General features: G+C 54.3%; 7 protein-coding genes across 7 annotated transcripts; 5 read left to right on the top strand and 2 right to left on the bottom strand.

Moving 5' to 3' along the window:
• Nucleotides 1-44: 44 nt before the first annotated feature.
• ASPVEDRAFT_192220 (Diacylglycerol acyltransferase family) lies at nucleotides 45-2,740 on the bottom strand (the record flags this gene model as incomplete). Its single annotated transcript, XM_040809109.1, has 4 exons — nucleotides 45-1,026; nucleotides 1,074-1,460; nucleotides 1,507-2,145; nucleotides 2,199-2,740. The coding sequence occupies 4 exons, from the start codon at nucleotides 2,738-2,740 to the stop codon at nucleotides 45-47; spliced, it is 2,550 nt and encodes an 849-aa protein (XP_040667648.1).
• A 693-nt stretch (nucleotides 2,741-3,433) lies between these two features.
• On the top strand, nucleotides 3,434-5,274 carry ASPVEDRAFT_28518 (cytochrome P450; the record flags this gene model as incomplete). The annotated part of the gene is made up of 8 exons (XM_040810122.1): nucleotides 3,434-3,526; nucleotides 3,571-3,666; nucleotides 3,712-3,781; nucleotides 3,829-4,212; nucleotides 4,258-4,429; nucleotides 4,474-4,849; nucleotides 4,903-5,063; nucleotides 5,115-5,274. 8 exons carry the CDS (start codon nucleotides 3,434-3,436, stop codon nucleotides 5,272-5,274), a joined length of 1,512 nt encoding a protein of 503 aa, XP_040667647.1.
• A 605-nt stretch (nucleotides 5,275-5,879) lies between these two features.
• On the top strand, nucleotides 5,880-6,897 carry ASPVEDRAFT_28517 (elongation of very long chain fatty acids protein; the record flags this gene model as incomplete). Its single annotated transcript, XM_040810121.1, has 2 exons — nucleotides 5,880-6,591; nucleotides 6,662-6,897. The coding sequence occupies 2 exons, from the start codon at nucleotides 5,880-5,882 to the stop codon at nucleotides 6,895-6,897; spliced, it is 948 nt and encodes a 315-aa protein (XP_040667646.1).
• A 2,179-nt stretch (nucleotides 6,898-9,076) lies between these two features.
• Nucleotides 9,077-12,996, top strand: ASPVEDRAFT_192211 (uncharacterized protein; the record flags this gene model as incomplete). Its single annotated transcript, XM_040809108.1, has 3 exons — nucleotides 9,077-9,268; nucleotides 9,320-12,579; nucleotides 12,648-12,996. 3 exons carry the CDS (start codon nucleotides 9,077-9,079, stop codon nucleotides 12,994-12,996), a joined length of 3,801 nt encoding a protein of 1,266 aa, XP_040667645.1.
• A 1,088-nt stretch (nucleotides 12,997-14,084) lies between these two features.
• ASPVEDRAFT_52718 (Clr5 domain-containing protein) lies at nucleotides 14,085-15,066 on the top strand (the record flags this gene model as incomplete). The annotated part of the gene is made up of 2 exons (XM_040814686.1): nucleotides 14,085-14,212; nucleotides 14,259-15,066. The coding sequence occupies 2 exons, from the start codon at nucleotides 14,085-14,087 to the stop codon at nucleotides 15,064-15,066; spliced, it is 936 nt and encodes a 311-aa protein (XP_040667644.1).
• Nucleotides 15,067-17,110: 2,044 nt separating this feature from the next.
• Nucleotides 17,111-17,948, top strand: ASPVEDRAFT_652648 (uncharacterized protein). Its single transcript, XM_040815792.1, has one exon. The coding sequence runs from the start codon at nucleotides 17,266-17,268 to the stop codon at nucleotides 17,737-17,739; it is 474 nt and encodes a 157-aa protein (XP_040667643.1). The 5' UTR covers nucleotides 17,111-17,265; the 3' UTR covers nucleotides 17,740-17,948.
• A 798-nt stretch (nucleotides 17,949-18,746) lies between these two features.
• ASPVEDRAFT_28513 (uncharacterized protein) lies at nucleotides 18,747-19,538 on the bottom strand (the record flags this gene model as incomplete). Its single annotated transcript, XM_040810120.1, has 2 exons — nucleotides 18,747-18,860; nucleotides 18,918-19,538. 2 exons carry the CDS (start codon nucleotides 19,536-19,538, stop codon nucleotides 18,747-18,749), a joined length of 735 nt encoding a protein of 244 aa, XP_040667642.1.
• Nucleotides 19,539-20,323: the final 785 nt, after the last annotated feature.

Raw genomic sequence — 20,323 nt, 5'->3', positions numbered from 1 at the left:
ATAATATAACTATTATACTCCATGTTCCAGACACGAAGATGCATCTACTCAACAATCTCAAACTTCACCGACGCATCAGGCTCAAAAGTATCCCTCCAGTTCGTCCAAATCGCCGTCAACTCATCAACATACCGCCCCTGCAGCTCCTCCACATACTCATCCTGAATATCAAACCGCTGCTGCTTAACCTGAATCGGCCTACCGACAACAACATTCAACGGCCTCCTAAACGGACAGAAAATATTAAACCTCCCCAACGAAAACGCAACCTTATGCCCAACAGCCTTCTCCCAAGCCCACGCAATCAGCCCCTTCACGGAGAAGGAGTTAATATCCATCGGCGCAAACAGATCATTCTCCCCAAAGACAAGCACAGGGACCAGATCCGCGCCAGTCTCAACGGCAAGCCGAATAAATCCCTTCCGGATTTTAATCACGATGCCCATCGTGCCCGGTCTCGCAATGCGGTACTCACGGCTCCCACCGACGCTGATGGTGATGGCCTTGCCCATCCCGCGCAGATCGTACCCGCCGCGCGTGAGATGCTGGATACAAGAGTCGCGGCTGACTCCACTCTGCCCACGGTAGAATAGGTACTCTCTTAGTAGCGGGGTGGTGAACATGGCGTCCTTGACGAGCATGGTGTTCTTGATTCCCGGGAAGAGTTCCTCGAAGCCTGCAGGGTCAGCGGAGAAAGCTCCGATGAGGCCGTGGCAGGCGATGCCGTGGGGGTGCCCTCCAAAGACGTATTTCCTGCGAGGGGAGAGCGGGGCGGAGCGGTAGAGTTTGATGGGGAAGTATGAGGCATGCAGCTGCCACAGGGCAGAGGAGCGGAACCATTTGCTGCGTGAGCGCGAGGTGGTTTTGTGTGCGTTGGAGAAGAACTTGATGTGGATGATGTAGAGGAGGGCGAGGATTCTGATATGCGGGACGAGCAGCAGGGAGTAGCCTGCGAGAGGCAGGACAAGCCAGCTGTTGGAGATGAAGGTGACTGCCAGGATTTCAGCGAGTCGGCGGAAAATTGACCTGCATTTATTAGTATTGACTGGTGTTTATGGGGATGGCTGGCTTACTTGGTAGTCTTGGTATTTGCACTCGAAGAGATGGTCTCCAGGGTCGCCTTCGAGCCGTTATCAATCCTGACAATCCTGGGATCATCCTCTTTTGGCTCAGGAACAGCAATCATGCTCTTGTCCGGCCTTGCTGCTAGGTCTGCAATCCTCTCAGCAGCCTGGATACGGCCCTCCTTCTTCTGGCACAGCTTCTGCAGCTCGGCCGCCTTATTGAGGTAGGATTCCCTGTTACCGAGAACCTTGATCAGAGCCTTGCTCATCTCTTTTCCGCTGATATCAGGGGCCCTGGTCTTGTTGCCGTAGACACCAATGCCTAGCCACTCGGCTCGGGCTGCATTCTCATAGCAATCCTGCCATGCTGGGAGTATGACATGGGGAACTCCATTTCTGCTATTATCAGCACAAGTACCTGTATTAGATTGGGTATACGTACTGTATAGCCTCATACCACGAGTTCGCGCCTCCATGGTGAACGGAGCAGACGATCTGACCGGTCTCCAGCATCGCCAGCGGCTCGACCTCGAACCACGACAGAATCCGCACCTGATCACTGTCTAGCTCCTTCTGCAGTGGTGTGGTCGACTGGCTATAGACCTCGTCCTGGTCATGAGGATGCTTGGGGAGTTTCCATAGCACCTGGATGCCCTGACCAGAGGGAGAGTCAAGAAACGACTTGACACCGGCAGCCATCTCCAGCACAACAGCCGGGTTCGGAGCATAAAGAGTTCCCAGATTAATCAGGACGGTCGGCGCCTTATGCAGCCATGTGAACATCTCCGAGTCCTGCGTTTTTACAGGAGCACAAGGGAGGAGAATTGGGCCGCATGCGACGACATTGTCGGGGACATCGAACGGCCAGTCCAGCTCCTTCAGCGCAGGCGAGAGATGCAGGCGATTGGGCATCCAGCCGTCAGCGAACGGAAAGCGCCCGTGGATCTTGTGCTTGATGCGCCAGTCTCGGATCTCGCGCCGTCTGCCACTGCCGTGGTACATTTTGGCGGTCTTCATGACAGCCATGGTGTTGAGGGGGATGAGATGTAGTGGAAGGGGGTATGGGAATCCAGTCCCGGGCCTGAACGTTAGACGATTAGATAGTGGTCCAAGTAGAAAGGGACAGTGACTTACATTGGGTACTTCCACGCCCATGCGGCGTTCTTCTGCAGTCCCAGCACGATATGGCTGAGCGAGGTTGTATTCAACAAGACACTCGTCTGCCCAGCGTTATACGCCGCATCGCGACCCTGCAGGAAAAAGAAATCAATCGCACACAGCGAAGGCTTGACCTCATTGATGACCTCGATACAGCTCTCGTAGATATCCACATACTCATCCTCAGTCCATCCCCAGATATCCTCGCACAGCGACTTGAAGCCCAGGACAGAGCCCGTGTAGCCGGGAGGATGGAACGCGCCGCGCTTCCCGGTGCGAATAAAGATCTCAGTATTTGAGGGCCCGCGCACGGGGTGGAAATGCACGCGCTGTTTGTATTTCGCGTCGTAGCTCTGCTCGTTATCCCTGAGGAGCTTGTTGAGGCGCTTCTCGAGGACGGGGAACGAGGCGAGATGTATGTCCACGTCACCGCGCACGAGGAGCTCGTGCATAATCGCGAGGACAATGTTGGTCTGGCCATGCTCGCTGTTGGCGAGGAAGAGCACGCTGGTCGCCATGTTGCTTGGTGGTGGTGCTGGTGGTGCTGGTGCAGGAGCAGGGTCTGGCGATAAGATATACCCATCACCCACCCGGAGAAGGCAGCGTTTCAGTGAGTGACATGAAAATGCCGAGGCGACCCTAAACAGGAATTGAATCTAATTACGAGAGACCTGCAGAGCAAGAGGGGCCTGAGGGGCCTGAGGATCCTGGAAGGCGGGCGCATTTCCACTTTCGCAAACCCCGCGAGACAGATAGTCTACTCTGTACAGAGAGAGTAAAATAAAGTGTAATTTGGCCCCAGAGTCTCCGTCTCCGGCCCAAAATAAAGTTCGCCCCACGACAGGACGGCGTGATACAAGGGCAGAACGGTGGTCGTTTCAGCAGCGAGTGCCGGCGCCGTTGCTGGACCCCTTCCTCGGCATCAGCCCATATGAAGATTCGCAACCCGATCGTCCAATTTTCGAGGGCGCCCTGCAGATCCAAATTGCTGGCCCGCTTGATGCCCTGAAACAATGACCTGTAATCGGCTTTCGTCTGTCGTCCTGCACGTTTTAGGCTCGGCAGTGGACTGTCTGTCACAGGTGGCGTAGGCCGATCGAATGTGAACCGCCCGCGTACGGTCCATAGATCAGTATCTGTTATATACGGTGTAACATCCCAAGGCGTTTCAATTGCTCGTGAATTCACGTCGTATAGACCTCCTTGCCAAAATGTCGCTCGTCATGGCTGTGCCGCATGCGCTCTCAATGAGCAACTTCAGCGACGTGCAGACACTGCTGGTCTCCGCCTTGAGCTTCATTCTGGTATGTTTCCAACTGTTGTTTATCTGTCTTACTGACCGGTGTAGATTCCCAGTGCCCTCATATTCTGCCTGCAGTTGCTGCAGCCTGGGCCTGTCATTCGAGGCGTCAAGGGGCCTCTTATTGGAAGATATCTATTCGGAGTGAGTGTATCTCGCCAGATATCCCTGCATAGCTAACCCTGGTAGCTCGACACAAAACTAGGCTTTCTCACTGGGAGGAGTGCGTTCAAGTTCAAGTCCCTACACGATAACTACGGTAAGACTCAATAGCACATTTAATCAATGCATGCTGACAGATCGTAGGAACGGTAGTCCGCTTCGCCCCAGGCCAATTGTCGACCAACAGCCTCAAGTCCTTGCGAAACATCTACGGCGCTGGCCTTGGAAAGAGCAACACCTTCCTCAAGACGGGTTTCTATAAGGCCATCTCGCGACGCAACATCTTCACTGCCTCCGATCCATACTACCATGCCAATGTCCGCAAGCTATTCAGCCCGTCGCTTAGCCCGGGATGTATGGCTGCTCATGAAGGAGTGATCAAGGGCTGCATTGCCCGTTTCAATGCACTGGTCAAGCAGAGGACCGAGGGCCGCAAGTCGATCAGTCTGAATGATCTCTACTACTGTCTGGCTGTGGATATGGTGTCCGAAGTGCTCGTAGGAAAGTCCCTCGGGTGTATTGAAAAAGGTACGTCTCTTAACCTCTGTCAATGATACTGTCTAACGTGCATAGGCCGGCCCTTTTTCTGGACAGAGCAGCTCCCGCGTATCTTCTACTGGGCCACCATTCGCGACCAATTCCAGGGCTCTGGGGTTCCTACGCTGATCAAGTGGATGCTGCGCCAGATCCTGCGCAAGGGAATCCGACAGAGAAGCGAGGAGGCCAGAATGCGCTTGATCCGAGAGTATGTCTACCATATTACTAGTCCGATCTATACTAACGAATAAGACAATTGAAAGCAAAGCACACCCGGCGCGACATCATGGTCGAGGTCCTGGAGAGACAAGAGGCAGCCCAGCTGCCCGAGGAAGAAGTGGCAGAGAACTTCTCTGCCATTATGCTTGCTGGCTTCCACACGACGTCTCACGCAATCTGCGCTGCCATCTGGCTCGTTCTGTCGCACCCTGATGTGCACGCCAGTCTTACCGAGGAGCTACGAACGCAATTCAAGTCCACGGATGACATCTCCCTGGAAGCCCTCGGCAAGCTGCCCTGGCTGAACGCCGTGATTACAGAGGCCCTCAGGATCTACCCCCCTGTTCCTCTCGGAGGACCTCGGGTTTCACCGGGAGCCTATGTCGACGGCGTCTATGTGCCTGCTGGTGTAAGTACAATCTAAACTGTTTCTAAACTTGGCTAAATTTTGAATCCCTGCAGGTTGAAATCGGCATTTCGCTATACGCCCTACACCACAACCCGGAATACTTCAACGACCCGGCCCGGTTCAACCCTGAGCGATGGATCAGGACTGACTCCACCGACAAGAAGGAGGCTGTCCAGCCTTTCCTGCTTGGAAGCCGGTCTTGCATTGCCAAATAGTAAGTTTCTACCCTACAGCCCCACCAAAGAGTGCTTGTCTGACCGGACAGTTTCGCCCAACAAATGCTCCTTCTCACGCTGTCGTCATTCTTCGTCCAATTCGACGGCCAGTATGTAGGCAGAGCCAAGGACTGGACGACACAGTCTCGCTGCTACGCCTTCTGGGAACTGCCGGACCTCCAGGTCGTCCTGCAGGAGCGCGCAGCCTGAGCAGGATCCTCGGCTGGCTTGAATCTGTACATAGCAAATCGCGTAGAAATCTTCGCTAAGGGTAGACCCACAATCTGATGAATGAATGCCGTTTTCAAGTTTCCACTAGACCAGGACAGATGGTTCAATAGTTGTTACAGATCACAGACCGTGCTCGTCCTGGCCGGGCCGTAGTCTGCATCAGGGAAATCATCCGGATCAGATTAACAACCATTGACTTGACCCTTAATCACCGATCCCGTTCAAATGCCTCAGATTCGCTGGTCGGTGCAGGTAATTAGCGTAGGGCTGGCCTCGGCTTGAATTTGGTCCCAGGCCCACCGGCGAATTAATAGTACAGACTAAGCTGTACGCCCCAGTCATCCCAATTATGGGCGATGCAATGGCACGTTTCGAGTCCACGGACCAGATTCTGCACGGCACATGGCCATGTGTATGAAATACCGACAAATGTCATCTCACAGTGCCGATGAGGGCCGGGTGTTAGACGCAGTTCGGGTTTCAAGGGGTATAGCTTTGATCGCTTCCATATAGATAAGACGGTTGAAGTACGAGTATATTGAACTTACAACTTGTAACTACTCTGCTACTACTGATTATCTGACATGGCGATTACACTCGACCGCCCCTTTGGCGTCCATCTCTGGCCACACTTCAGCAAGGGCTTCACGGCGCTTACTGGCAAGTCGACGTCCGATTTCGAGCTCGTCCCTGGAGTGACTCCTATGACTACACTACAGGGCACTGCAGCGTCGCTTCTGAGCTACTATATCGTGGTCCTTGGAGGGCGACAGCTCATGAAGAACAGGGCTGCCTTTAAACTGCAGACCGCATTCATCATCCACAACTTCATCCTGACCGCAATCAGCGGCGTGCTCCTCGCCCTCTTCGTCGAGCAAATCCTCCCAACACTCTTCCAGGATGGAGTCCTTGTCGCGATTTGTGATGCGCGAGGCGGCTGGACCGACGAGCTCGTTTTGCTATACTACGTACGTCCTCCATCACCAACCACACGAGCTACACTAACAAGGCAGCTCAACTACCTAACAAAATACCTGGAACTAGCAGACACAGTCTTCCTAGTCCTCAAGAAGAAACCGCTGACCTTCCTGCACACATACCACCACGGCGCAACCGCCCTGCTCTGCTACGTGGAGCTAGTCGGCCGCACCTCCGTCAGCTGGGTGCCCATCACACTCAACCTGACCGTCCACGTCGTGATGTACTGGTACTACTTCCAGAGCGCGCGCGGGATCCGCATCTGGTGGAAGCGCTACATTACGATTCTCCAGATCGCGCAGTTCGTGATCGACATCGGTGAGTCAATCATCCCAGTCACAGCATTACATCCTCGGCGATACAATACCCACAAGCTAATACTGCGCAGGATTCATCTACTTCGCGTCGTACACGTACTTCGCATCGACGTACTTTCCCTGGGCGCCGAATGCAGGAAACTGCATGGGCGAGGAGTACGCGGCTGGATTCGGGGTGTTCATTATCAGCTCGTATCTGCTGCTGTTTATCTCCTTCTACCTGACGACGTATAAGACGCAGGCGCCGAGGCTGTATAGCCAGGCCTCGAGGGCGCTGGGGAAGAAGGACAAGGAGAAGGGCCTGTGATTGTCCGCTGCAGCCGTCGGATCGCTGTGGTCGGTGAAGGTGAAGGACAAGATAGCTTGATGGAGATGAGGATCGTCCCGATGATATGGGGATCTGTGAAGAACTGGGGAAGTAGGAAGAATGGAATGCGGGGGACACGAGTGCTTGTTAACTGACGATTATCATGTTTCTTTACCTACTATCTAGTGCTATATTCACTTACAATGATATTGACGGCGACGTCGAACTCCTGTTCATCTGTTATCTGTTCGTAGCGGACCTTGTAGCAAGTTTACCCGTTGTATCTCGCTGTAAACACAGACCGACAGGGACTTGAGCACAGTACGCATACTCGACGATCTTATGATGATCCAGTCCAACCGCACTCGCCTCCGAGGAACAGGAAACCTGACAGACCGAGATTCCGGGGTCCGGGGAATTACATCAATAGTGCTGTCGATCTCATCTTCCTACCAATGCCGTAGACTTTTGCCGTAGACTTTTCCCTGCAGCTCAGCTCGTCCATTCAAGGTTCTGAGATCCTGCACGGTCTGACCCTGACTTTTGAGCGACCGAGGTTCTGCTTGCTGCCCCCAGTCTGCGTTCCTTGGTTGCGTTATTACGTCTGGGGTGATCGGCAGCGCGCTGGAACGACCCCCCAGTCCAATCGATGCGTCCGTGACGAGGGGTTTACAGTCCAGTCGGAGGTGTGTACCTGTTATCTCGAAAACAGGTCAATGTTGAATGAAGATGGCATCCACAGTTCCAGCGCTCAGATAGCAGCTGTGGGCCGGACGAAATTAGGGCACGAACCAGTCAATCCCCGAGTTGTTTCTAAATACTGCCATGACGTGATAGCTGCCCTAGAATTTAGAAAGCAATGCGAGAGAATTCCGTCGAAACAGAGACCAGCGTATACGAAATTATCTTTCCTGTGGCGTTGTGGCATGAAACAGGGCTGAGACTGTGTCGCCTTTCACATGGGCAGACATCCGGACTGTCGATCACGGAACCCAGGTCGAGGCCAACCAAATCTCGATCTGAATCGCACAGCTTGCCTGATCCGACGGGAGCGGTTTGAGCGTTGTGACAGTGTAGTGAGCGTAGTGTATCAGCTTCAGCCTCGTGGGATGTCTCTGTATCATGTATCAGAATAAGAGCTGGCAGGACCAAGACGCTGGACTCGTCGATCGGAACTGCTAAGATAAATTACGTCGTAGATAACGTTCTGAAACGGCCCACTTGCTACAGTACAGTTACTATGGAATACTATGAATTGCCCCGAGTGACCTAGGTTGAGGAACTGCCGTGATCGCCAGTCAACCCGGCTTGTTTCACCTGCGTTAGAAAAGCAGGACGGTTGTAAAACTATTAGAATTGCCTTGCGCAGAGGACCCTGACAGAATGCGTTAAATCCACTGTTAGCACAGAGCTCAATAATTCGGCGGGCGCTCTGGTTCTGACATTGCAGCGTGCAGGATAGACTGATCGCTGTACGCCACGGGGCCGTTTCAACTGGCAATCGGCTTTTGCCCGGCTTTTGCTCGTCAGTCACAGGCTTCGGCACAATTCGGCGGGCCAGAGTAGGACTCTGGATCTGATCCTGGCTGGAAAAGGAAATGCAGGCCGTTCTGCGGAGGTGTGTCTGGGGCCGTATCAGAGTCTCTCCTTGTGGTGCCTTCTTGCAAGTTACGACCGACCTCGCGCCCCAGTTGCCATTTGCTGTGCTTGACTCCGAAGCTTAGCCTGGACTTGGAGTTCCTGGGTTGCCTTGCTCCAGATAGCCAGTGTTAGGCTTGTACCTGTATACCTTCAGGCCTGCCAGCAGCTCCAGCTCAGCCAGGAACAACAGTGGGCGACGCCGAATCGCAGTATCGCACTCCAGCTGGCATTTGAACTAACATTCACCTGCAGCATGCCCGGACAGTGATAGGATAGCAGCAGGAATTAGCTTCGATAGCCGCAGATCGACTCGGGTGACAGCGCAATCACAATCACTTCATATTCACTAAGCAGGATGGACTACGATCGCGGCTGGAATCGCAGCGGCAACCTGCGTCCCGACAGCAGGCACATGAAGAGAGGCAGGGCGAGCAATGTCCGAGACAGCATGGCCTTTTTCACGGCCGACTGGGAGGAGGTTCCCATGGACACCATGCGGATGACGCGCCGGTCGCTGATGTTCCCTCTGGACATGGACATGGACAAGGAGATCAAAAATGGTGGAGATGGCAAGGGCATTGAAGATATCCTCGAGCGGCAGATTCGCATGCCCACGCCCAAAGTCGGATACTTCCAGATCTATCGCTATGCGTCACGCTGGGACTGGGCGCTGCTTGTACTGGGGGGTCTATGTGCAATCGGGGGAGGGGCAGCTTTGCCTCTATTCACAGTATGTCGTTCAGCATCATATTATACAATATAGTGTATATCTAATGGACAGGTCTTCTTCGGCAACATCACATCCACATTCCGCGAGGTGGCCACCTACGCCATGAGCTACGACCACTTCTACGACATCCTGACCAAAAACGTCAAGTACTTTATCTACCTAGGCGTCGGCGAGTTCCTGACCATCGGCACCGCGACCTTCGCCTTCGTGCACACCGGCAACACCGTCACGCAGAAGATCCGCGTGCGGTACCTGCAGGCCATCCTGCAGCAGAACATCGCCTTCTTCGACTCCCTGGGCGCCGGCGAGATCACGACGCGCATCTCCGGCGACATGCACCTCATCCAGGACGGGATTTCCGAGAAGGCCAGTCTCGTCCTAGCCGGTGTCTCCAGCTTCGTCACGGCGTTCATCATCGCGTTCGTCAAATACTGGAAACTAGCACTCATTTCAACATCCACTCTCGGCGCGCTGCTGATCATCATGGGCATCGGCTCGACCGTCTCCGTGATATACAGCAAGCGGTCCATAGAATGCTACGGCAAGGGCGGCAGCATCGCAGACAACGTACTCAACTCGATCCGCACAGTGGTCGCATTCGGGGCGCAGGAAGCCCTGGCAAGGAAATACGAGAGCCATCTGCGCGAAGCAGAGAAATTCGGGCGCATTGTGCAGATGACATTCGCGCTCGTCATCGGCGGGATCCTAGGGGTTATGTATCTCAACTACGGGCTGGGCCTGTGGATGGGGTCAAGGTTTCTGGTCAGCGACTCGGCGAATGTCCAGCCCGGGGATATCTTGACGATTATGATGTCTATCATCCTGGGTTCGTATGCGCTGGGCAATGTGGCGCCAAACATCCAGGCCTTTTCGGATGCAGTCGCTGCAGCGACTAAGATATTTGGCACGATAGACAGGGAGTCACCACTGAACCCCTTTTCCACGGGTGGACAGCGCCTGTCGACAGTAACAGGGGAGCTGGAGTTTAAGAACATCCGGCACGCATACCCATCACGTCCGGAAGTCACCGTCATGGAAAAGTTCAACTTGCACATCCCCGCCGGCAAAACAACAGCCTTCGTCGGTCCATCAGGGTCAGGGAAGAGCACAATCATCGGACTGCTGGAGCGGTTCTACAGCCCCGTAGCCGGCGACGTGCTTCTAGACGGCCACGACATCGAGTCACTGAATCTTCAATGGCTGAGACAGCAGATCTCGCTCGTCTCGCAAGAACCGCAGCTCTTCACGGCGACCATCTACGAGAATATCAATTACGGACTGATCGGGTCCGAGTTCGAGAACGAGTCTGCCGAGCAGATCCGAACGCGCATTATCAAGGCTGCCCAGATTGCGGACGCGCATGACTTCGTCTCTGCCCTTCCGGAGAAATATGAGACGAATATCGGTACCCTGGCGCTTTCAGGCGGCCAGAAGCAGCGGATTGCCATTGCGCGTGCGATCGTTAAAGAGCCCAAGATCCTCCTCCTGGACGAAGCGACGTCTGCGCTGGATACAAAGTCTGAAGGGCTGGTTCAGGCAGCGCTAGACCGGGCAGCGAAGGGGCGCACGACGATAGTCATAGCACATCGACTGTCGACTATCAAGACGGCGCATAACATCGTGGTGATGATGGGTGGCAAGATCGCGGAACAGGGGACGCACGCGCAGTTACTGGAGACTGGAGGGGTGTATTCCAGTCTTGTGCAGGCGCAGAGCATCAAAGACAGCGCTCCGCAAGGCGAGGGAGACGAGGAGCTGGCGACGCTTTGGTTTGAAGATAACGATGCCGAGTCGGACTATTTCACGGCGGATTCGATGGACTCGCCGCTCACGCCGTATAAGCGGCAGAGCGTGCTGACCTTGGGTGGAGGACAGATCAAGGAAAAGAGGTTCACTGTCCCGACGCTTATCAAATTCATTGCCAGCTTCAACAGGCCGGAGAGGTTCATCATGGGTGTTGGGCTGGTGCTGTCCCTGTTTGCTGGTGGTGTGCAACCGGCGCAGTCTGTCTTGTTGGCGAAGGCCGTCAACGCCATCTCTATCCCAGTATCCGAGCCAGACAGGCTAAAGCATGAGACGAGCTTCTGGGCGTCCATGTTCCTGATGACGGGGCTGATTACCATGTTCTTATTCGGCTCGCAGGGGGCGTTGTTCGCATTCAGCGCAGAGAAGCTCATCCGGCGCGCTCGCAGCAGCACATTCAGGGTCCTCCTAGGGCAGGACATCTCGTTCTTCGACGAGGAAGACAACACCCCGGGCACGCTGACGTCTATCCTGGCGACAGACGTCAAGAACCTGGCTGGAATCAGCGGCGCGACGCTGGGGACGCTTCTGATCGTGAGCGTCAACCTATTCGGCTCTCTAACGGTCGCACTGGCACTGGGCTGGAAACTCGCCCTCGTCTGCTCGTCCGCCGTCCCCTTACTACTCCTCAGCGGCTTCCTACGGACCTGGATCCTAAGTCGCTTCCAGGCGCGCGGACGCACCGTGTATCAGAAATCCGCGAGCGAAGTCAGCGAGGCCGTAACGGCCATCCGGACCGTCGTCTCGCTGACAATGGAGCAAGTCATTCTGAACTCCTATCGCTCGCAATTAAAGCAGCAGGTCCGGTCGGACATCCCTTCCATCCTGCGCTCGGCGTTCCTCTACGCCAGCTCCGAGGCGCTGCAGTTCTTCTGCATGGCCCTCGGGTTCTGGTACGGCGGCATGCTTCTCGGCCACCATGAGTACTCCATCTTCAAGTTCTACGTCTGCTTCAGCGAGGTGATCTTCGGCGCTCAGGCGGCTGGCAGCGTCTTCTCGTACGCGCCCGGAATGTCCAAAGCAACGCACGCGGCAGGGGAGCTGAAGAAACTATACACCCGCAAGCCGCGCATCCACGGTCGCACGGGCGGAGAAGTCCTCGCCCCTAGCTCCTTACAAGGCAGCATCGAGTTCCGCAACGTGTACTTCCGGTATCCGACACGCATCCAGACGCCGGTGCTGCAGGGGCTCAACTTCAGCGTGCAGCCGGGCCAGTTCGTGGCGTTTGTGGGCGCCAGCGGGTGCGGCAAGAGCACGACGATTGCGCTGCTGGAGCGCTTCTACAACCCGCTGGCTGGGGCGATCTGCGTGGATGGCAGGGACATTAGCGGGCTGGAGCTCCAGTCGTACCGGCGGCAATTGGCGTTTGTTGGGCAGGAGCCGGCGCTGTTCCAGGGGACTATCAAGGAGAATATCTTTCTGGGGATGGATGCGGAGGAGGTCAGCGATGGAGCCCTGATTGCTGCTTGCAGGGACGCGAATATCTACGATTTCGTCATTTCTCTCCCGTACGCCTTTCCCCCCGCCCTTTACTGAAATCTGGCCTATGGATACTGACTATCTCTACTAACTACAGACAAGGCTTCAACACGGAAGTCGGCAGCAAAGGGGGCATGCTCTCAGGAGGCCAGAAACAGCGCATCGCAATCGCACGGGCGCTGTTGCGCAACCCCCGGGTCCTCTTACTGGACGAAGCGACATCGGCGCTGGACTCGGAGTCTGAGAGCATCGTGCAGGCAGCGCTGGATACAGCAGCGCGGGGCCGAACAACGCTGGCGGTGGCCCACCGGCTCAGTACGATCCAGCGGGCGGACGTGATCTACGTGCTGGCCAACGGCCGCATTGCAGAATCAGGGACGCATGGCGAGCTGCTGCGACGGCGGGGGCATTACTATGACCTTGTTAATTTGCAGAGTCTGGCTTAGGCTCGGTCTGGGATGGCCCTGAGTTGATCTGATACAGGAGGAGTCAAGCCATAGTTCATGTTCATTCCGACGAGATAGCCCCTTAATGTAATTGTATAACCTTAGTAAATGAGTTTCAGCCTCCAGGGGTCTATCACAGAGAGGCTACTGCAAGAGCACTGCAGGAGCTCTGCAGGCGTATACTGCATGCGGCAGGAATCGCCATCGGACATTACAGGGAGAGCACAGAGCAGTAGCCGGATGCCGAGACGGTTCAACAGTAATCAAGGCTGTCCCCAAGGTTCTCATCCTCGTGGCCAGTGGCTGCAGTGGCCCTGGTCAGACACTAAAGGCCTCTCACAAGGGCAGAAGCAATAAAGTTGGCGTGATGGGCACCGGCCTCACCATATTAGGCAGGTCAGTTCTCCTGAACAGGTCATGCGCAGCAGCACCAGAGACAAGCTATGGGCCCCCAGCGGGGATCCCCTCGGTCTCTATGCCTTGTTTGTCTTAGGGCTGCCCATGATCAACTGGGTCGCCCCGGCGTTTGGACCCACTGGAGCCAGCGCTCGATGCTTATGCCTAATCGGGGGCAACGCAGCAGGATCCCAGCTGGATTGCCCATGGAACAGACGCCCGTCGCCACTCACAGCGTGCGCTGGGCCCTCACCACGTGCTCCGGCTGGACCAGGCAACGGCCGTTGTTTCGGTAGATGCTCACTGCCGATGCTGAGGAAATCGTGAGACGACCGTTGTGCTGTCGCCAAACCTGCGCGATTTGCGTGGATAAGGCTGGCTGGGCCAGTTTGAGCAGCTCCGTGGTTTGGTCCTAACTCCTGGTTCATCTCTGGGTCTGGTTCTGGTTCTTCATCTTGTCTCCAGGAGTGGATGGCAATTCTTGATCGACGATGATTCTAGCTTAGCTCAGATCCTGGTGTGGCCTTAAAACTTATATTAACTCGTATGGGGAAGCTTTAATAGTTCATTTCTCCTGTCTCCTGCCATCCATTTAACCTCATACTCTCTACGCACTATACAACTCATACTCACTCATACTATTATACAACCATACTTATACAACCATACTTATACACCCATACTATTACACCATGAAGAGCGCCATCGCCCCAGACATCTGGGAGACGAAACGCATGCTGATCACCAAACTGTACAAGGACGAGGAGTGGCCCTTGAAGCAAGTTATCAAGCTCGTCCAGACCACAGACTTCCATCCCAGGTATGTCCATCGCTCTAGGCTGTGTATATTAGTCTAACCCCCACAGTGAATCTCAACTGCGCAGCCGGTTAAAGAAATGGCACATCACCAAGCCCTCGCGCAAGAAGTACGACGGCAGCAGGCGTCTCTCTGGCGCAAAGAAGAACTCGATGCAGAAGCGCCCATCAGACGTCCACCACCCTCCAACTCTCCCTTCATCCTCGACATACAACACCCTGCAATCACATCCCCAGCCACTCCCCTCGCACCGGACAGACGAGAGCGACTCCTTCTCTGAGGCCCGCAGCGAGGTCTCGCGTCCCTCAGTCTCCATCCCCGAGATGTCGACATCCACATCACCAGGAAACCACTATATTCTGCCCTCCAGCCCCGAGGACGCTCAACTGACGAGTCCCATCTACGGGCCCAACCCGATCATGGGGCCTTCCACGCCAATAACGCCGGCACTTTACGGCGTGGACGACTCAAAACGCGCCCCCAGCGATACAAACCACACGATATACTACTTCCCACAGGAGCTCAGTCCGCCGGTCTTGCCAGCCAGCAGCGTGCCCGTCTCATACCCACCAAACGCGTCCTTTGGCTCGTTCGCGGCTCCGCTGGCGATGCTGGACCACCCGGGCGACTACTTGGGCTATCCCAATGTACACTACACCCCCTCGTCACATCCATTCCCACACCAGCACAAGGACCCAACCCCCGTGGAGGCGCCGTTTGCGATGTCCGAGCTGTCCCCACCGCTGGTCGATGGGGCGTGGATCAGCCCCTATGGGCAGCCATCTCATTCTCGCGAGCACGCCCCGTCATATTTCCAGGAGCACTGCATGCAACCTCCGATATACCAGGCCCTGTAACTTCGCTTAGCGCATTTAGATAAAGTTTAAATATAATTGCCATGCAGACTTTTCGCACTTGTTTCACTCTGGCCTGCTAGATAGCACACCGCCCATGGTATGACGTATCGGGACTTAGGGCTTCGGGGCAAAGGAGATTCTTTGGCTCATCCAAGGCTCACAAGCCATTGAGACTCCACTCGATCACCTCTGGCTGCAGACGTGCTCGGAACCTGTCCGCAGCCTCTCCCATCTCTCCCCGCATCAGCCTGGCGTCAATTGGCTTCTCCAAATCCTTCACTCACCAAGTCTTGCTTTACGGTTCCGGTTAGCCACTTCCCTGTTCCAATGCCTGTTCTGTTCCCATCTCTCTCCCAAGTTCTCTTCTCACCGTTAATCCGTGCATCCGATCCAGCAGGATCTCCTTTTAGTTGTCGGACGTACTTCCTACTACAGTATAGCGCGGCAAGCAGATCATCCATCTGCCGACACCCCCACAATACAAAGTTACCTAGAGGGCCACTATCTCACATAGCGCGTTCCAGCACCACGAGGGCTCACGGAGATCTTGTCTCTGCAGGTACGCCGGCGGGCCCTCTGACTGGCCATGCCCAAGCGAGAGACAGCCGCTGACAGCATTGTCTCTCTCGACCCTCTGGCTGACGGCGGATTGCCAGACTGACGGACGATCACGGACTGACGTGGTCGCCTTGACTTGAGTTTCCCGCGGCGATGAGGGCCAATGAGGTGAAAACCGACTGTCGTTTCCAGCCGAATTGCGCTGTTTGTGATCTCTGGTTTCTCCCCTTCTTTCCTTCTTCTGGTAGCCACCTCGCCATGGATGCTGTCGTGCTTCTCCCATGGTCGCCCACCTCCCTCCGACCGTTATTCATTCGAGAATACGCGGAAAATACGCGGGTGGTCAGGCACTCCCTTTGCCATCCATGGCGCTGGGCCTTCTACGCCAGCCACCGAGTAATTCTTTTCTTAGAATAGACTCTCTGAATCAGAAATCAGGGATATCGGAATAGGGGCGATTCGTGACTCGTCGCCACTGGGGCATTTTTCGATTGGCTGGGTTAATGCACGCGCGTGGCCGACGATAGTCGACTAAGTCGAGTCTATTAGCGACCTAGTGTATCAGCCTCATGGCGATAGTCCGTGATCCGCCCTGCTACAGTAGGGATGTGCTGGATTTGCAGCACATCATGTTTACGGAGGCTTATCATCGGCGACCCTTATATATATGCTGCTGTCTCGCGTTGTTTAGGCTGTCTCGCGATGTCGAGAAAGTGCCGTGCTCCGTACGGTGTATATCCCAATAAGACAACATCCCCATGCTCTCCCCCTCCAACCTCCAGAATGTGGACGCAGATCAACCGCAGCGGAGCACCTTCGACATGAATCAATCCATATTGCCTCTCGCCCCTCACGCCCTCGATCGCAGACTTAGCATCGAGCAGTCGGCCCAAACCCACGGTTCAGCCTGCTACGGTTCGGAGGCTTCCTGATCAAGAAGGCGCTTAACTGACAGTCCCTGTCCACGGTCCAGGTTCTAGTCCTGTTCCAGTCCAAAACGCCCCCCCAGTCTCAAATCTCACTGGCGGGATCTCTCTGTCTTCTTGGCTGTAGCGCCGCCGACCGAATTGACCAAATGGAGATTGCGTGATTTCCCTGCTATCGGTTCCCTTACTTCACCAAACCAAGCTTCGGTCGAGCTTCGAGTGAGCTTGAATTTGGGTCTTCAACGGGTACAACGGCAGCTTGTGACCGCGAACTGTATCACTCCCAGCAACCTGGTTTGCAATACACTGCAAGGACGGATGCTGAATCTGACTGACGTGATTGGACTAGCTACCTCGTTAACGAGGAACGACGTCCTGAGAGACCCGACCAGTGGAGCTGCCATCGCAGGGTATACGACTAGCACTACATGTCACCGCGCTCGATCTACCTGATTCGGAGACTGAATCCGAGTTGATACATAATGCCTTCCGGGATTCGCCATGCTCACCTGTATAGTGTTCCTCCGAGCGTGAGCACGTTTCAGCCTTGCGTCTACACCGTATATCCCTCGTCCAGCAGGTCCTTGCCTCGCTTAGAGCAACCGAGGTGTTAACAGACGATACTGAGCTAATATCGAGCAGTAAGCACCACATGCCGCCAAGAATAGATCATGAATAAACTCTACGTGAATCCTGCAGAGCCCGAGTCCAAGGCATGGACCCAACCACTCCATTCCATTCCATCCAATCCAGACCCGGCCAGACCAGATCAGACAACCACCGGCGTCACCGACACCAACTGATCGCCGCCGTCCTCTGGACAGCAACGCTTAACTTAGAACCGAGCGTAGAATATTCGAAAGATGCGCACGCCCGACTCCAAGTCTCCAACGCGTCTCCAACCGTTATGCCACACCCATGGACCGAATGCGGGGATTCCGCACGCAATGGATCCGGCCGAGTTCGGTGGAACTATGCAGAGTCAGACGTGATGAATAGTAAACCGACGCGAGTCGGGGACTGCACACGTAGGCAGATGGTACCCTATGACAGCAAAGAGTGGCACGACATGTTGGATGGAACCCTGCGTGCGTATCTACGACGTATACCGGAGAACCGGGCAAGATATTCCCTGTCACTGTCAGTCCGTAGTCAAGAGTTAATAGGCGAGGCCCACTCGGCAAGGTGACAACATGCCGGATCCGATATCTGTATAGCCGCTGTTCTGGTTGGCCAGCGTGGACTGCAGAAAATCCGGCTCAGCCGACGATGATTCGTGGACGCCGGAGTGTGCCGCGGTCTTCCGCTGCAGAGTATCTGACTCTACGTAGACTATTCTACGGTAGTCTGTAAAAATTCAGGAGATAGGTTATCGTATTCAACTTCAATTAACTTCCATCGTAAATGTTATTAAACTTATTATGCCCCGTTTGTATCGACACAAGTTGGCTGATTTTAAAACATCATTGGCCATTATACTTTGCCTTTCCATGGCGGAATATCCCGCGGGATTCCGCAGTTCCGCAGGATTCCGCCTGCCGCTGACCAGCCACGCCGTCACCTTTATGCACGCACCAACCTTAATAACCAACATTAATGCCCCCTATCCTGAATCCTGAAGAAGGCCATCGAGGTCTGCAGCCTGCGTTGCTGATCGAGCTATTCCTATTGAATCCTGACGCCCTGCTTAACCTGGGCTGGTTCAGACAATGCCTTTTCTGGGAATATGCAGTTTAACCTTAATCTAAACATTGCATCGTTATGGTTTGCGTTAATGCTGGTGTCAGGGATTGATTTCCTTCGTGTGCATTTACGGGATGCAGGAAGAGGGTTTGTAGATATACTTTATCTTGTAGTTCTGGAGGAGTATTCTGGAGGAAATAATAATGGTGTTGGAGTAGACGTTATAGTAGTGACCGTTATATATATTTGCACCTGCGGAGTAACCGTTTGCCTGATGGAGTATAATGCCAGGAACACATGGAGTAGCTAAACTACAATGGAGAAAACCTAATTATGACAGTAATTCATAAACGTGGTTTCTATTCTTGAGGTGACTGGCTACGTAAAGCTAACATGGTTTGCATATTATTGTTGTGTTCATTTATTCTTCAAGTCAACTTCATAACCCGTTAGAGTGACAGTAGCCTGACTGCGGGCGCTTCATTGTTTCCAGTCAATATACTGAACGTTCTCTTACAAACTAGAGAACTTATACGCCAAGCGAGCCAATTCATACCCATCCTCCTTCACCGCAGCAATCCGACGCGTCAAGTAGCGCTGCGAATCGATAACCTCAATCCCCCAGACCTAAATCAATCAGCACAACCATACCAAACCAGTGAAAGATGAAAGTATCATGCATACCTGCTCCGCCGTCCACCCCCCATTCTCATTCCGTCCAAAATCATGAATATACAGATCCGGAATCTCCTTTTCCCCATCCTGCCCAGGCTCCAGATACGGATTGCCCGCCTGCAGAAAGTTCTTAATCTCCTGCTTGATACTCTCATTATCGCTATTCGACTGCAGCGTCAGATCCGGACGAAAAGCGCTGTCGTCGCTCTTAACGCCCTTGACGAGCTGGCTGCGCGTCTGCACATTGCCGTAGATGTGGTTTGCGCGCTCGCGCTCGGTCCAGTCCATGATGCGCTCCTCTGTCGACCCGCCGATTCCGCCAGTCAGCGTCTGGCGCATGGTTATGGTTGTTATCTGGGTGTCGGAGACGGAGGACTCGAAGGTTAGGGTGAGTGTTGCGGCGCCAATGCCTTTGCGTGTGAGCCAGCCGACGCCTTGCTGCGACAAGTTAGTGGGGTTGACTGGGGAAGAGAGAAAGGCAGACGTACGAGCTTGAGGATCGGGTCCATGTCGTCGGAGATGGATTTGTCCTGGTCGCATTAGCATTGCTTTTCGAGTAGCTGGATGGGTAGGTACCAGTGTCCAGGACCCCTTGAGGGTCTTGAGGGTCAGGTCTGCGGGGATCTCCATGGCGGTTGGTTTTGGATGATTGTAACTGTTCTCTGAGTACTTCTGAATGTGTGAAGACTTGAATACTGTGCCTGAAGCCGCCCCTGATGTCTCTTATACTCGATCGCAGAGAGTAGACATCCCCGAATAGGAAAGACCATGCATTCACATGAAAGAACTCCACGTGGTCGGCTTTCATGTGATACCAGCAAGATCCCTGTCTCACGCAAACTATACACGCAAAACACCATAAACAGGGTAAATACTCTCAATTAGAGCTGATATACCACCTCACGATCGCTACTGCAGTCTACAGGAGCATAATGTCGCAATGATTTGTTGCAAGCATACAGAAACCGTCGGCGAGACAGCAGTTCACAAAAACGTCATCAGCCGAGCTATCGGAGCTACTGACAGGAACAGCAGTCAGAGATCATCAATCGGGCAAGCCCCAGACTATTATCGCACGCCATTAGCCGGAGAACACCCCGAATGCGGACCGTTGTCAATTAGCATCGCGGGCCGAGCTGGTCTTGGCTGACGGGCGACGTCGCGCAAGGCTTGTTGTCTCCAGATGTCGATGAACTGCGGAGCTACATCTGGGGATTAATTTAATTTCGAGTTGTCGATGTCGGACGGATGGAAGTTGGACGGGGAACCTGCGCTGTCCTTCGCTGCCCTTCGCAGCGTCTGCTATGACCTTGATTACGCGAGAGTAGTCTTATACCTTGCAAGCCACTTAATTTGGCAGAGATTCAGCAATCTGCAAATACTGGCATGTGCGTAGTCAATGTAACGCAGCTGTC

This window comes from Aspergillus versicolor, assembly GCF_001890125.1.
Source record: "Aspergillus versicolor CBS 583.65 unplaced genomic scaffold ASPVEscaffold_4, whole genome shotgun sequence".
Taxonomy (NCBI): Eukaryota; Fungi; Ascomycota; class Eurotiomycetes; order Eurotiales; family Aspergillaceae; genus Aspergillus; species Aspergillus versicolor.
The sequence above is the reverse complement of the archived record's forward strand: the minus strand, read 5'-3'. Positions and strand labels throughout refer to the sequence as shown.